The sequence below is a fragment of the Dendrobates tinctorius genome, unplaced genomic scaffold, assembly GCF_039654945.1.
Source record: "Dendrobates tinctorius isolate UK_male_01 unplaced genomic scaffold, ASM3965494v1 ptg000143l, whole genome shotgun sequence".
NCBI classification, from domain to species: domain Eukaryota; kingdom Metazoa; phylum Chordata; class Amphibia; order Anura; family Dendrobatidae; genus Dendrobates; species Dendrobates tinctorius.
Window position 1 is genome coordinate 1,038,663 of NW_027361810.1, and position 17,501 is coordinate 1,056,163.

General features: G+C 49.0%; 1 protein-coding gene across 4 annotated transcripts in view; it reads left to right on the top strand.

Annotated features, from left to right (window-relative positions):
* SEMA5B (semaphorin 5B) overlaps nt 1-17,501 on the top strand; it is a 241,460-nt gene that overhangs the window by 51,551 nt on the left and 172,408 nt on the right. For all 4 annotated transcript variants that reach the window (XM_073545278.1, XM_073545282.1, XM_073545279.1 and 1 more), the window contains one exon: nt 8,542-8,604. In XM_073545278.1, the coding sequence (XP_073401379.1) occupies nt 8,599-8,604 (6 nt within the window). In that variant the 5' untranslated portion in view covers nt 8,542-8,598. The remainder of the gene's footprint in view (nt 1-8,541; nt 8,605-17,501) is intronic.

Here is a 17,501-nt window from a genome sequence, read left to right on the forward strand (position 1 = left end):
TGCACCAGCAGAATAGTGAGTGCAGCTCTGGAGTATAATACAGGATGTAACTCAGGATCAGTAATGTAATGAATGTACACAGTGACTGCACCAGCAGAATAGTGAGTGCAGCTCTGGAGTATAATACAGGATGTAACTCAGGATCAGTAATGTATGTACACAGTGACTGCACCAGCAGAATAGTGAGTGCAGCTCTGGAGTATAATACAGGATGTAACTCAGGATCATTAATGTAATGTGTGTACACAGTGACTGCACCAGCAGAATACCGAGTGCAGCTCTGGGGTATAATACAGGAGGTAACTCAGGATCAGTAATGTATGTACACAGTGACTGCACCAGCAGAATAGTGAGTGCAGCTCTGGAGTATAATACAGGATGTAACTCAGGATCAGTAATGTAATGTGTGTACACAGTGACTGCACCAGCAGAATAGTGAGTGCAGCTCTGGAGTATAATACAGGATGTAACTCAGGATCAGTAATGTAATGTATGTACACAGTGACTGCACCAGCAGAATAGTGAGTGCAGCTCTGGAGTATAATACAGGATGTAACTCAGGATCAGTAATGTAATGTGTGTACACAGTGACTGCACCAGCGGAATAGTGAGTGCAGCTCTGGAGTATAATACAGGATGTAACTCAGGATCAGTAATGTATGTACGCAGTGACTGAACCAGCAGAATAGTGAGTACAGCTCTGGATATAATGGCGGATATATTCTTGCATTAATATATATTTTTATTATGTGCTTTATTCAGCCACATCCAGAGTGAAATTCACAATTCTGCACTCTCTCATGTCTGTGGCTGGACATGCTGTGGCCTCTTGCGTCCTGCACTGAACCCCTGTGCGGTGCCGCATCCTGCAGACGCTTGCCCCTTGCGCTGCTGCAGTTTCTGTGTGTTCGGTGCCGTCTCTGCCTATCACATTGTGGTGCGGCCTCTTTCATCCTCCAGCAGTCGGAGCTGCCGGTGTTTGATCTTTACATAGATCATGGATGAAGAGCGTCCTGTGACGGACGGGGGTCGGATCACTCAGGTTCTTTCAGTCTTTACAGAATTAATCTGCTCCTCTGCTTCTCGTAATATTTTTAGAAAACAAAGCCGCGGTTCCCAATGCACGGAGGTAATTTCTCCTTTCAGTGGATTTTGTAATTTAGATCTGAACCTTCCTCTCCCGGGGATTCTCCTCACATGTTTAGTTACTGCTCCGTCTGTTGGACGTCAAAAGAGAAAACGGCGAGAATAAACCAGGTATGATCCTCAGAGGACGCGGAGCGGGGACGCGGAGCGAGTACACGGAGCTGGGACAGGGCACGGGGACGCGGAGCGAGGACAGGGCGCGGGGATGCGGAGCGGGGACGCGGAGCTCTCCATTGGTTTTTGGCCTCGTATAATTCGTAATCTGCGACTTTCATTTGCGACACTCGGCCTTCTTTCCCGGTGTCTTTTGTGGTTCGTTTTCTGATCTTTCAGTCTCTGCGTCTTTTCCAGATGTTTTAGACGGATTCATCGGATGCGACTTTTGCTGCGCTCCCCTCTCCCTGCTCTTGTGTACGCGGCCTCGGCTGCACCGGGTATGTGAGCACCTTGACATCTATTGATACTTTGTGAATCGTGACACTTTTTAGGCACAAAAGGCTAAACCACAAAAATGATAATAAAGATTTTTTTTTTTTTACCTTCTGGAACATTCCGGAATTGTGTACAATTTGAAGAATTTGGCGTAAAAAATAAACATCAGTAAATATAACAAGACGAAAATAATGAAAATGGTGAATCGGGGCCATAGTGCCCCCACAACGCTTCTGGAACCGTAGCCACAGAAATATCTGGGTGCAGTTGGCCGATCCTTAGAGATCAGGGGTTTGCCATAAGTGCCTGATAGGAGCTGCACCCCTAGAGTGGGGCAGGCCGGTGGTCTCGGTGCCCGTTTTGTAGGTTCCGAGCTGCCATATTTACTTCCTCTATTGATGTACAGAAAGAGCCCAGCCGGTGCCCCCTATACTGACCCCCAGGGGTAGGTGCGATCAAGTGCCATGCGTCGCCCCTGCAGCTCCCGACCGTGAGACCATCAGATATTGTGTCCCCCTCCCAGGCTGCAGTGTGGGGGGCTCGGATCTCCCCGTCGGGCTGCAGCTTTGTGGTGGGATTATCACTCCCTGTAGTTGGCGGCCATTAATAGGACGGATTTGGTTTGTAGCTGATTATACGTAAAACTCTTAGGAATTCGGCGAGTCCAAGTGTCCACCAGCCGCCCGTGGAGCGATGATCCCCGCGGTCCGAGGACTGGAACGTGCCCCCTGTAACCTGGAATAATGACTCCTGATGTGCCGTGTACAGATTATCACATCCCTGCATCCGGCTGCGGCTCCTCATCCCTTGCTGCGTGGGGGAACACAATCTATTGCTCTCTGTTATCAGCCATTCCTGCTGCCGCTGCTCTGCACTTATGGAAGCAGCTTTATTTTTGTCTTAATTTTGTGCCATTTTCATTATCTCTGCTTGTAGTGAGGAAATGGGAATATTCTCATTTACATCCAAACGCTGAAATCTTGCTCTGACCTAAACCTTTTTAGTGGGAATCTCACTAGATATTTTTTCTCCTCCATTTAAGAGCAGCAGAATGTAGGGGAAGAGACCCTGATTCCAGCTGTGTCACCTATTGGGCTTCTTACTGCAGTCCCTGTTTTCTCTGCTGCAGATTTAGCAGTTCCCTAAATGCGGAGCTGTGCCTAACCCCGCCCACACCACTGACTGACTGCTCTCTATACATTGTGCATAGGCAGAAAGCTGCCAATCAGTGCTGGGGCAGGGTTACACAGAGCTCATGAATATGGAGGAGACATGGCTGCAAATTTATAGATTGTCTAGTGATAATCTTTTGCTAATAAAGCTGATTTTATCAAAACTGCAGCAAGTAGCCCAGTAAGTGACACATTGCTGGAATCAGGGTCTCTGCCCCTACATTATACAGCCCTCTGCTTAGGTGACAAATTCTGCTGACTGATTCCCTTTTTAGATTTTACAATGTATCCAGTGTAGACCAAATGGCATCAGCAACTCTCCCTCCTGTCCTGACAACCTGTTAAAGTGCATCAGTCTGGAGTCTGGGAGGTTTATTTCCCCTGTTGTCCAACCCCTTAAAACTGTTTAGACTGAAAGCAATTGTAACAAACCCTCAGGTGTGAGAAGTTAGAGGTCAGGATGGGTCTTCAGCTTCTGCCGGTAACTGGAATGTTTTTTTTTAATTTTTTTATTAAATACTTCAACAATGGCGCAGACACGATGGATTTTGCAGAAAAGCAAGGATTTATTTATCCCGTATCCCTCTCTCACACAAATCTTAACATGTGCAAACATTTCTGCACGAGAGGGACAATCCGTGGGATGTGTGCGGGGCGAGACTGGAGTTTAGTTTTCTAAAATGTTGCGACTTTTCAAAATGGAATCGGCTGCAAACCTGGATAATAAAATCCGCTCTCACCGCGAAGAACAAAGAAACAGACGAACAAGTAGCAACTGGACTCCACAATAGGCGGCTTGGAAAGAAGATCTGCGGTGCGTGAAAGAGAGCGACACAAAACAGGAGAAAGCACAACAATGAATGAGGCCCACCAGAAACTCGCAGGACGCCCATGTAACCAGGGCTGAATGTTCTTACATAGGACTGCTGCGACCCCTTTGAACGTTACATAGGACTGCTGTGGCCCCTTGGAACGCTACATAGGACTGCTGCGGCCCCTTGGAACGTTACATAGGACTGCTGCGACCCTTTGGAACGTTACATAGGACTGCTGCGGCCCCTTGGAACGTTTGTCTCCTTTTCTTACATTGAGTATTTTTTGCAGAATTTAGTGCTCAAACCTCTTCCCGGTCGCTCGGGCTGAATGTTCTGCCGCACACGATGGGTTAACTCTCGCCGGCTGCCAAATCAATTGTCTCCGAGTATTGAGGAAAACAAACAGTTTGATTTTCTCGGTTAATTTTGTGCCTGAGGCTTCGTCAGATAAAATAAAAACCTTGTTAATCAGAAGTACTGCCTTATCTGGGATCGTTATTCCTCGCGGCATCGCCACGGCTCGCAGCAGATGTGCTGTCACCGCAGACGGCGAGCAATGTATCCCCATAAATAATGTGTCCGGACGACGTCCTATAAGTCGCACGCACGAAGGACCGCGGGACAGACTGCTGTAAATGGCGCTGTGCGAGCCGGGGCGCACCCTCAGACGCTGTAACACCGGACTCTCCTCCTCCTCGAGGGGCGAAGCCAGAACTTCTCTGTCCCTTCAATATTCTGACCATCTGATTTATTTCTTTTTTCCGCTGGTTTTGGCGTAACCTGGTGATGGCGGCTCCGTAGATCCGGGGTAATTGATGGGGATGATTTGTAGCCCTGGCGGCCTCCGTATTGCAGTACATTAATGGCTCGGAGATGGATGTCTCCAGCCTGAACCTACTGATCGCTCTGAGCGAAGTGGTTCCCGAGATGTCTGGCGGTCGCTGCTCGCCTCTGATGCTCGTCTGTCCTTGGCGGCGGCGCTGCGCAGAGGTTGTCGCGCTGTTGCACTTTGCTGTTCTGCTGTTCCAGTCATCTCTTTAGTTCTGGCAATCTGTTTATGAACCAGGAGGTACTGGATGAGCAGACTGATATGTCCTCCAGGGAACTATCTCTGTCCCTTCATCATTGGACTCTGGGGAACCACAGTCTGTGCCAAGTACTAAGCATTGTAGTACCACAAGTCCCATGTAGAATCTTGTCTTTCAGAATATTGGGTAAATGCGCTGAGCGCTTGGGGCGCTTGTCTGTTAGGTCATGTGGGGACGAAATAAGAATAATATCCTAGTGTAGTCAGAACCCCCGTCCTGCCTGCAGTGGCCCGGTCCTGGTCCTCTCCAGCTGGCTCCATTATTGTGGAACATACCACTGTTTATTGAGAATAGGGACTCTGACTACACAGGACGGCGGTGTAGTTAGATACCAGGAGATTAGATTTTTTTTTTTTTTTTTGCTTTCCTCCCAGTTATTGAGCGTCTTACAGCTTCAGGCTCCCTCGGTGTATCTAGAGGGACATTTTGGGGGAATCCCGATCCCAATCTATAACTCTCTCATTGCAAATCGCCATCCTGGCCAGATGGGCTCCGCAGCTCGCAGTACGGTTTGGGAACAGCCATCGTGAATCTTTGCCCCCACTACATTCAGCTTTCCTTTCCCCCGGCTGTCTCCCGCTCGTCACATCGTTATATCATTGGTTTTTTTTTTCCCTTTTTTTTTGCATTATGCCTGTTTTCCGGACTTGCATCTAACACGTATTTGAATGATAAAGGGCACGGGAAGGGGCCACTCTGCCAGGATGGGGCTGCTCCTGCAGGAGGGGGTTCCTTTTTTTTTTACATGTTAGACAGAATAACTCTTCCGACCGCCGCCTTCTCATCTGGCGCTCAGATAATGAAGCAGTAAGCTCAGGATGAGCAGGTACCAGTGCAGGTCACACTTGTTATTTGATATATTGTATATGGAGGTGATGATTTTGGACCCTGATGGATGCATCCAAGTCTCTCGTGTATCAGGACTGTTAACCCTTCTTCCACTCAGGCTGCGCTGTCCTTGTAAAGAGAGAATTTCCCATAGGGAATTGTCCAAAACGTGGAAACTTCCAAGAAAGTCTCAGTATGAGCCCAAAATAAACAGCCGGGGATCGTGGGAAGAATAAGAGGAAAATCATGGAATTTATACTGAGTGCTCATATGATGGAGGCGAGAGCTGATGCACAGCTATAGCTCACCTAATGTAGACCAGGCTGGTATAACCTGGGCATCTCCTGTATATAACTACATATGTACAGCCGGTATAACCTGGGCATCTCCTGTCTATAATTCTATATGTACAGCTGGTATAGCCTGGACATCTCCTGTATATAACTATATATGTACAGCTGGTATAACCTGGGCATCTCCTGTATATAACTATATATGTACAGCCGGCATAACCTGGCTATCTCCTGTATATAACTATATATGTACAGCTGGTATAACCTGGGCATCTCCTGTATATAATTATATATGTACAGCCGGTATAACCTGGCTATCTCCTGTATATAACTATATATGTACAGCTGGTATAACCTGGGCATCTCCTGTATATAACTATATATGTACAGCTGGTATAACCTGGGCATCTCCTGTATATAATTATATATGTACAGCCGGTATAACCTGGCTATCTCCTGTATATAACTATATATGTACAGCTGGTATAACCTGGGCATCTCCTGTATATAACTATATATGTACAGCCGGCATAACGTGGCTATCTCCTGTATATAACTATATATGTACAGCTGGTATAACCTGGGCATCTCCTGTATATAATTATATATGTACAGCCGGTATAACCTGGCTATCTCCTGTATATAACTATATATGTACAGCTGGTATAACCTGGGCATCTCCTGTATATAACTATATATGTACAGCTGATATAACCTGGCTATCTCCTGTATAAAACTATATATGTACAGCTGGTATAACCTGGGCATCTCCTGTATATAATTATATATGTACAGCCGGTATAACCTGGCTATCTCCTGTATATAACTATATATGTACAGCTGGTATAATCTGGGCATCTCCTGTATATAATTATATATGTACAGCTGATATAACCTGGCTATCTCCTGTATAAAACTATATATGTACAGCTGGTATAACCTGGGCATCTCCTGTATATAACTATATATGTACAGCCGGCATAACGTGGCTATCTCCTGTATATAACTATATATGTACAGCTGGTATAACCTGGGCATCTCCTGTATATAATTATATATGTACAGCCGGTATAACCTGGCTATCTCCTGTATATAACTATATATGTACAGCTGGTATAATCTGGGCATCTCCTGTGTATAATTATATATGTACAGCTGATATAACCTGGCTATCTCCTGTATAAAACTATATATGTACAGCTGGTATAACCTGGGCATCTCCTGTATATAACTATATATGTACAGCCGGTATAACCTGGCTATCTCCTGTATATAATTATATATGTACAGCTGGTATAACCTGGGCTTCTCCTGTATATAATTATATATGTACAGCTGGTATAACCTGGGTATCTCCTGTATATAACTATATATGTACAGCTGGTATAACCTGGGCATCTCCTGTATATAACTATGTATGTACAGCTGGAATAACCTGGGCATCTCCTGTATATAATTATATATGTACAGCTGGTATAACCCGGGCATCTCCTGTATATAATTATATATGTACAGCCGGTATAACCTGGGCATCTCCTGTATATAATTATATATGTACAGCTGGTATAACCTGGACATCTCCTGTATATAATTATATATGTACAGCCGGTATAACCTGAGCATCTCCTGTATATAACTATATATGTACAGCCGGTATAACCTGGGCATCTCCTGTATATAATTATATGTGTACAGCTGGTATAACCTGGGCATCTCCTGTATATAACTATATATGTACAGCTGGTATAACCTGGGCATCTCCTGTATATAATTATATATGTACAGCTGGTATAACCTGGGTATCTCCTGTATATAACTATATATGTACAGCTGGTATAACCTGGGCATCTCCTGTATATAATTATATATGTACAGCTGGTATAACCTGGACATCTCCTGTATATAACTATATATGTACTGCTGGTATAACCTGGGCTTCTCCTGTATATAATTATATATGTACAGCTGGTATAACCTGGGTATCTCCTGTATATAACTATATATGTACAGCTGGTATAACCTGGGCATCTCTTGTATATAACTATGTATGTACAGCTGGTATAACCTGGGTATCTCCTGTATATAATTATATATGTACAGCTGGTATAACCTGGGTATCTCCTGTATATAACTATATATGTACAGCTGGTATAACCTGGGCATCTCCTGTATATAACTATATATGTACAGCTGGTATAACCTGGGCATCTCCTGTATATAATTATATATGTACAGCTGGTATAACCTGGGTATCTCCTGTATATAACTATATATGTACAGCTGGTATAACCTGGGCATCTCCTGTATATAATTATATATGTACAGCTGGTATAACCTGGACATCTCCTGTATATAACTATATATGTACTGCTGGTATAACCTGGGCTTCTCCTGTATATAATTATATATGTACAGCTGGTATAACCTGGGTATCTCCTGTATATAACTATATATGTACAGCTGGTATAACCTGGGCATCTCCTGTATATAACTATGTATGTACAGCTGGTATAACCTGGGTATCTCCTGTATATAATTATATATGTACAGCTGGTATAACCTGGGTATCTCCTGTATATAACTATATATGTACAGCTGGTATAACCTGGGCATCTCCTGTATATAACTATGTATGTACAGCTGGAATAACCTGGGCATCTCCTGTATATAATTATATATGTACAGCTGGTATAACCCGGGCATGGAATATTGATAACAAGTCTGTATATGTGATAGACATTAATACTTCGCTTTCCTCTCTCCTCAGGTTGCTGTGGATCACCCCCGGTCCTGGCAGTGATGATGAGCGCCCCCCAGTGATGCTATGTTGGTAGGTGATGCTTTGTGCTTCCTTCGTTGCTGCTCATCCTCTTCCTCTGCAGTTATTGTTCCGCCTTGTGGCCGGTGATTGTCAGCTCTGTGCTCTCAGATGTTTGTTGCGCTTTTTCTCTATTTGATATTTACTTCTGTTTGTGTCATTGATGACTGGAGATAAAGGGATGTGAGCGGGGCGGTGTGAGAGGGTTATAAGCCCAGGGCTCCATCCACACGGGGCCGCGGCTTCATGAAGTGGGCAGAGGATGCGCGGCGTTATGGGCAGAGGATGCGCGGCGTTATGGGCAGAGGATGCGCGGCGTTATGGGCGGAGGATGCGCGGCGTTATGGGCGGAGGATGCGCGGCGTTATGGGCGGAGGATGCGCGGCGTTATGGGCGGAGGATGCGCGGCGTTATGGGCAGAGCATGGGAGCATTAGACACTTTTTGATTCTTTTTTTTCCTGTTTGTATCTTGTAGCGTTACATGCCGCTCACCCAGTGTCGGAGACTTTTATGTTTGTGTTTGGTCGTCTGACGTCTGCTGATCGGCGCAGTGGTCGTATCTCTGAGGTGTCGGTAGGAGAGCAGCGTCCTGCAGGTTGTTACACGCTCCGTCCTGGAGGCCACACAATGTCTCTGTGTTGTGACACGCGGTGAGATGTAACGGACGGAAATCGTTGTCTCTGGATTGTGGCAGATTGTTTCTGAAGTCGCCCAATTCTGTATATGAATCCTGGACACCCCAGTAACCGTCACTTCCCACAAGATGTCTGCGTCTGGCGCTGTCCTGGTCCGGCGCTCACTGCTGATGGGTTTGTTACTATGTATCAGGCAGGTGCTATCAGCCCGGAGTCCTGGAGGCTCACAGAGGATTGTCTGCAGCGGTCCATGGTGACAGCTGTTTGGGTGAGTAGGGACTGAGTGAGGACGGCTCTACAACCTCTGGAGGAAGTGTGACTGTCCTCATCCTCCGGTCCTAGAGTAAATTGGTGGTGATAGTCCGTCAGACAGCGGGGGCCACTTACAGGTTCTGCCGCGCTGCGTTCTGTCCGGGATTGACCCAGTCTAATGTTTACACACACTAGAGACGAGCTTGGCACAGGAGGAGTTAAAGGCGCGGCGCCCCCTCCCTGTGAATAATTAACAGGCACATTATGGAGTTTCTGTATGGGGCCTGCATGGCGCATTATGGACGCGGATCCTCTGCGACAACACGGCCCATTGTGCTGCAGATTGGGGCCTCATTGGCAATTCTTTGTCATGTCAAACACTGGCGGTGTTGAAGGACGGGGTGGGTCACCTATGCCCGCACTGCATCATGGGTAGGGGGTCCAGAACAGAGGTGCAGGATTGAGGGTCGGCCCTCGTTCGCAGGGTTTGGAAGCGCCGCGGATACAATGTATAGGGAGCGATGACGGAGGCGCGGAGATGGCGCAGGAATGATGAGGGTTGTAGTGCTGAGGTCGGGGCGGCCTTGTCCCACTCTGAATTTCTTCTCTTTTGCGCGGCGGCCTGACTGCGGCTCAGATTGGATTCCTGCACCTCGAAGACGCCGCGATTATCTCCTGTAATTCCGGAGGCTTTACTTAATGCCGCTATGTAAGTAGCAATCTGAAATAATAGCGGCTCCCACCACGTAATAAATAAAAGATCAATTACTATGGAAATGGCACCGGATTATCGCCAAATTGTGTTTCTGGGATTATCTCTGTAATTGAAGCCATAAATATAGCAAAGTGTATTATAAAAATTAACATTGCAGCAGGCGGTGCGCGGAGAGGGCAGGACGCAAAGCCTCCACTCGCTTCACCGCTCGCCATGTCCGCGAGAAGTGCAATCTCTGCAAATCATCTCTGCGCTTTATTACCGGTTATTACGGGTGAGAAGGAAAGCGGAGCGGCGTCCTGGAACAAACGGTCCTGCCGTCCCGGGACTGGATACATTGTATCCGAGGGGGAAAGGCCGGCACAGTCACTACATGACCACTGGTGGGCCCTCACCTTAACCGATGGACGGGTCATCACATGAACGACCTGTGTTAACTGTGGATCACTGGTAACGGAACCGCTGCGATCCCCACAATGAGGAGAGCAACGTCCATGTCTCCCCCGTGAGAATAAAGTGATAGTGCTCATGCGTGACATCAGCCCCATCGGCCCATGGAAGTGGATGGAGCGTGGGTCACCACTGGCTCTACTGTTCCTTCACAGAACCTGATTCACCTGATTAATGCCGTATTCACACATCCGTGTGTCACTGTCCACAGCTACATAGATCTACATAGGCTATAAGGCTGTCAAGTTCATGTGTGGTCGACATCCCAGTGGTCACACACAGCGATCGTTCTTATGATTGGCCAATATCCCAGTGGTCAGACCCAGCCTTGTGATTGACATCTCATTGGCAGGCCCAGAGATCATCCTTGTGTTTGGTTGACATCTCATTGGCAGTCCCAGCGGTTATCCTTGTGATTGGTCCACATCGCAGTGGTCAGACCTAGTGATTATCCTTGTGATTGGCTGACATTCCAGTGGTCGACCTCTGTGGTCAGACCCAGCATTGTGATGGTTTACATCCCAGTGGTCAGAATCGGCGATCAACCTTGTGATTGGTTCCACATTGCAGTGGTCAGACCCAGTGATCATCCTTGTGATTGGTTCCACATCGCAGTGGTCAGACCCAGCGATCATCCTTGTGATTGGTCCACATCCTAATGGTCAGACCCAGCGATCATCCTTGTGATTGATTGGTCCACATTGCAGTGGTCAGACCCAGCAAACATCCTTGTGATTGGTCTACATCGCAAGTGGTCAGACCCAGTGATCATCCTTGTGATTGGTCCACATCGCAGTGGTCAGACCCAGCGATCATCCTTGTGATTGGTCCACATCACAGTGGTCAGACCCAGCGATCATCCTTGTGATTGATTGGTCCACATCGCAGTGGTCAGACCCAGCGATCATCCTTGTGATTGGTCCACATCGCAGTGGTCAGACCCAGTGATTATCCTTGTGATTGGCTCACATTCCAGTGGTCGACCTCTGTGGTCAGACCCAGCATTGTGATGGTTTACATCCCAGTGGTCAGACCCAGCGATCATCCTTGTGATTGGTCCACATCACAATGGTCAGACCCAGCGATCATACTTGTGATTGATTGGTCCATATCGCAGTGGTCAGACCCAGCGATCATCCTTGTGATTGGTCCACATCGCAGTGGTCAGACCCAGTGATCATCCTTGTGATTGATTGGTCCACATCGCAGTGGTCAGACCCAGCGGTTATCCTTGTGTTTGGTCCACATCGCAGTGGTCGACCTCTGTGGTCAGACCCAGCATTGTGATGGTATACATCCCAGTGGTCAGACCCAGTGATCATCCTTGTAATTGGTTCCAAATCGCAGTGGTCAGACCCAGTGATCATCCTTGTGATTGGTCCACATCCTAATGTCAGACCCAGCGATCATCCTTGTGATTGGTCCACATCACAATGGTCAGACCCAGCGATCATACTTGTGATTGATTGGTCCACATCACAGTGGTCAGATCCAGCGATCATCCTTGTGATTGGTCCACATCGCAGTGGTCAGACCCAGTGATCATCCTTGTGATTGATTGGTCCACATCCTAATGTCAGACCCAGCGATCATCCTTGTGATTGGTCCACATCACAATGGTCAGACCCAGCGATCATACTTGTGATTGATTGGTCCACATCACAGTGGTCAGATCCAGCGATCATCCTTGTGATTGGTCCACATCGCAGTGGTCAGACCCAGTGATCATCCTTGTGATTGATTGGTCCACATCGCAGTGGTCAGACCCAGCGATCATCCTTGTGATTGGTCCACATCGCAGTGGTCAGACCCAGTGATTATCCTTGTGATTGGCTCACATTCCAGTGGTCGACCTCTGTGGTCAGACCCAGCATTGTGATGGTTTACATCCCAGTGGTCAGACCCAGCGATCATCCTTGTGATTGGTCCACATCACAATGGTCAGACCCAGCGATCATACTTGTGATTGATTGGTCCACATCGCAGTGGTCAGACCCAGCGATCATCCTTGTGATTGGTCCACATCGCAGTGGTCAGACCCAGTGATCATCCTTGTGATTGATTGGTCCACATCGCAGTGGTCAGACCCAGCGGTTATCCTTGTGTTTGGTCCACATCGCAGTGGTCGACCTCTGTGGTCAGACCCAGCATTGTGATGGTATACATCCCAGTGGTCAGACCCAGTGATCATCCTTGTAATTGGTTCCAAATCGCAGTGGTCAGACCCAGTGATCATCCTTGTGATTGGTCCACATCCTAATGTCAGACCCAGCGATCATCCTTGTGATTGGTCCACATCACAATGGTCAGACCCAGCGATCATACTTGTGATTGATTGGTCCACATCACAGTGGTCAGATCCAGCGATCATCCTTGTGATTGGTCCACATCGCAGTGGTCAGACCCAGTGATCATCCTTGTGATTGATTGGTCCACATCCTAATGTCAGACCCAGCGATCATCCTTGTGATTGGTCCACATCACAATGGTCAGACCCAGCGATCATACTTGTGATTGATTGGTCCACATCACAGTGGTCAGATCCAGCGATCATCCTTGTGATTGGTCCACATCGCAGTGGTCAGACCCAGTGATCATCCTTGTGATTGATTGGTCCACATCGCAGTGGTCAGACCCAGCGGCCATCCTTGTGATTGGTCCACATCGCAGTGGTCAGACCCAGTGATCATCCTTGTGATTGGTCCACATCCTAATGGTCAGACCCAGCGGCCATCCTTGTGATTGGTCCACATCGCAGTGGTCAGACCCAGCGGCCATCCTTGTGATTGGTCCACATCCTAATGGTCAGACCCAGCGGCCATCCTTGTGATTGGTCCACATCGCAGTGGTCAGACCCAGCGGCCATCCTTGTGATTGGTCCACATCCTAATGGTCAGACCCAGCGGCCATCCTTGTGATTGGTCCACATCGCAGTGGTCAGACCCAGCGGCCATCCTTGTGATTGGTCCACATCGCAGTGGTCAGACCCAGCGATCATCCTCTGTATAATAACGTGTAAGTCATGGGTCTCAAACTGCATTCCTCGAGGGCCGCAAACCATGCGTGTTCTTGAGATTTCCTTAGCATTGCACAAGGTGCTGGAATCATTATCTGTGCAGGTGATTAAATTATCACCTGTGAAATACAAGGAAATCCTGAAAACATGACCTGTTTGCGGCCCTTGAGGAAAGCAGTTTGAGACCTCCGGTGTAAGTTTTGCTTCGTTCTCGTTTCCCCAGAGCAGATTTTGCAGCAATTTTCTGTGTTTTTACCACCTCTTCCGCCTGTGGAATAATCCGGTTAGCCGGTCCGGAGACGCTTTCTTGTCTGTATCGGAGACGCTGGAGGTTTCGGATCCGGAGCTGCAGGAGCGGGGGAGGGGAGCGATTGCTCTACCAGCCGCATTACACTCGTTACGCGGCCTGGCAGGATTGTTTTGCCAATAGCTGGATGCTGTAATACGTTTTAATTTAGTTTTCTTCTCCTGGGCAGCACGTGGATAACACCCATAAAATATCATTTGCAACAAATTGACGTTATAAATTGAAGCCGATGCCTTTCAGAGTCTGTCTGCTGCGCGGGATTTATGGCGTCTTTCGGGAAAGCCTCTGTCCGGCGGCTGCAGACGATCTCACTGATGGAGACAAGAACGAGGATAAGTCGGGCGTGCAGCGGAAACCAGACTGGTGAATGCACGGAGCGGCCGCCATCCTCCGGGGAGATCCGCGCTCCGCACCATGCACGGGCGATTGTGTGCCGAAGACCGGCGAGATTCCTCCGTAACCCTGAACTTACTGATGTCGTCCCAGGTCCCCATCGCAGTAAATCCCAAATCTGTCACTTTAAATCTATGGAAATTTTACATTAAAAAAAACGACCCCAGACAAATGATCTGACGCGCCGTGCCCCGTCAGATGATGGATTCCTCTTTGTTTGCGGATGTGGGGGGGAGAGGGTGATATCCATGAGAACGCCGCACCCAGCTCAACCAATGAAATCCGTCCTTCACGAATGTGACCCCCTGAGATCGGTGTAGTCTCTCTGGGTCGTGTGGTCTCCGCTCTGTGACCTCCCAAACTCTTGGGAGAGTCGTGTTCCCATCATCCCGGGATCCGACAGTGAGGGGAAAGTTTCTTAAAGGGACAGTAGATAAATCAGTGCGGCCATGGGGTCTGCATGCGGCTGCGGCTTTTGTGTGACCCCCATTCTACATCCTGGCTCCAGGCCCATTTTACAGATTTCTAGGATTGTGACTGCGGCTTGCAAAGTCTGCGCCCGGGTCTTATGTGCAGCCCCCCGGATGTGACTGAGCCGCATTACTCTGCATCCGGATGTCACTGGGAGGCGCAGCTTTTTGGAAGGAGTCCTGCAAGTTGGGGAGGTCGCCCCTGTTTATTGGGTCAGGGCTCATTACGGTTTCCCATTAATGTAAGTTGGTAGCAAAGTTCAATAACTCTGCCGTTTGATATCCTGCTATTCCAGCACATGGCCAGAGGCTACTGGGTCGCATAGGGCTCTGTGTTGGGTTTCTGGCTCTGGTGGGTCTCTGTCTGGCGCAGGTGGGTCCTGTAGAACTGCACTCTACGTGAATGTTGTCACAGCCCGGCTGCTCCACAGGTTGCAGTCCATTTATCCCATCAGAGCGACTCCGGCTGCTCGCGACGACTCCTGGACACTTTCATATTTCTGAGGGTCTCTGGCTCTGGGGGGCTTCTGACTCTGGCGGGGCTGTGCCTGGCTCTGTTGGGTCTCTGGCGGGGCTGTGCCTGGCTCTGTTGGGTCTCTGGCGGGGCTGTGTCTGTCTCTGGTGGGCCTCTGTCTCTGACGGGGCTGTGGCTCTCTGGCTCTAGCGGGTCTCTGGCTTAAGTGGGACTCTGGCTGTCTCTGGCGGGTTTCTGGCTTTGGTGGGTCTCTGTCTGTCTCTGGCGGGCCTCTGCCTGGCTCTGTTGGGTCTCTGTCTCTGGCAGGTCTCTGTCTGGCCCAGGTGGGTCTCTGTCTGGCTCTGGCGGGTCTCTGTCTCTGGTGGGTCTCTGTCTGGCTCTGGCGGGTCTCTGTCTCTGGTGGGTCTCTGTCTGGCTCTGGCGGGTCTCTCTGTCTCTGGTGGGTCTCTGTCTGGCTCTGGCGGGTCTCTGTCTCTGGTGGGTCTCTGTCTGGCTCTGGCGGGTCTCTCTGTCTCTGGTGGGTCTCTGTCTGGCTCTGGCGGGTCTCTCTGTCTCTGGTGGGTCTCTGTCTGGCTCTGGCGGGTCTCTCTGTCTCTGGTGGGTCTCTGTCTGGCTCTGGCGGGTCTCTCTGTCTCTGGTGGGTCTCTGTCTGGCTCTGGCGGGTCTCTCTGTCTCTGGTGGGTCTCTGTCTGGCTCTGGCGGGTCTCTGTCTGTCTCTGGTGGGTCTCTGTCTGGCTCTGGCGGGTCTCTCTGGCTCTGGCGGGTCTCTGTCTCTGGCGGGTCTCTGTCTCTGGCGGGTCTCTGTCTCTGGCGGGTCTCTGTCTCTGGTGGGTCTCTGTCTCTGGTGGGTCTCTGTCTCTGGTGGGTCTCTGTCTCTGGTGGGTCTCTGTCTCTGGTGGGTCTCTGTCTCTGGCGGGTCTCTGTCTCTGGCAGGTCTCTGTCTGGCTCAGGTTGGTCTCTCTGTCTCTGGTGGGTCTCTCTGTCTCTGGTGGGTCTCTCTGTCTCTGGTGGGTCTCTCTGTCTCTGGTGGGTCTCTCTGTCTCTGGTGGGTCTCTCTGTCTCTGGTGGGTCTCTCTGTCTCTGGTGGGTCTCTCTGTCTCTGGTGGGTCTCTGTCTGGGTTAGGTGGGTCCTGTAGGACTAAACGCTATGTGAATGTGGCCACAGCCCGGCCGCTCCGCAGGTTGCAGCCCATTTATCCCATCAGAGTGACCCCGGCAGCTCACGACGACTCCCGGCCACTTTCATATATAAATAACTTTGCCTTCTGGAAATCATAAGGAAATTCTAATTTGCCCTGGATTTCAGCGACATATTGAAGAGCCTGACAACAGATGGGAGTGATGGCCGGAGACTGCGCTAAATTCCCCCTAGAACCAGTGCTGTGATCTCAGACCCACCCCGTAATACAGGTATAATGCACCGTACGAGGACGCGGCGTGTCTGCCGCTTTCATCTATAAGGGGTGGGGGCCGCATATGGTTTGTATATCCACGTCCTTTGTCTCCGCAGTGACGGGGTCTGGTCCCTTCTAAAGACTCCGGGAATAAAGGAAAAGATTATGGAGCGCACATAATAAAGCGCAGAGCCGAGGCGAGCCGTTCTAACCTCATAATCACTTCCATTCTTCTGCTTTTGTTCATTAATATGGCGGCCTGAGAAAGTGGGGCGGCGGTAAATACCGTGCCCCCCCCCGGCCTGTCGCACGCTCACAACTTGGTAAAGTTCCTTTTTGTTTTGCTCCCATTATTCCCGGGATTGTTGGACGCTCGACACGGGTTTTGTTCTCACAGGAATAGTTTGAAAAAAAAAAAAGAAAAGGAAATTCTGAAATTAAGCAGAAGATAAATGTTTGTGTGCAGAGCGGAGACGCGCGCAGAATGCACAAGGCCGGGTCTATTCGCCCTGTGATCCGCTCCTTTCAGAGGCGACCAGCTGCACGCAGATTCCTGCGAGGTGACATCACTCGGGGTGACGATGGGAATCGGGGCCGGGATTCTCCGTCCTCCGGAACATCGCGCAGCTTTCTGCGTTATGGGGACGACTCCGGCCTCGGGCTCCGGCAGTGATGGCGTTCTCGCTTATGTGGCCTTTATTATTACATTATTTTAGTTTGACTTTTAGATTTATAGATTTTCTTAATGATTTTTTTTTTCTAATCTCTAGTTCTTTCTGTAGTTCTTGATGTTGTTTTAAG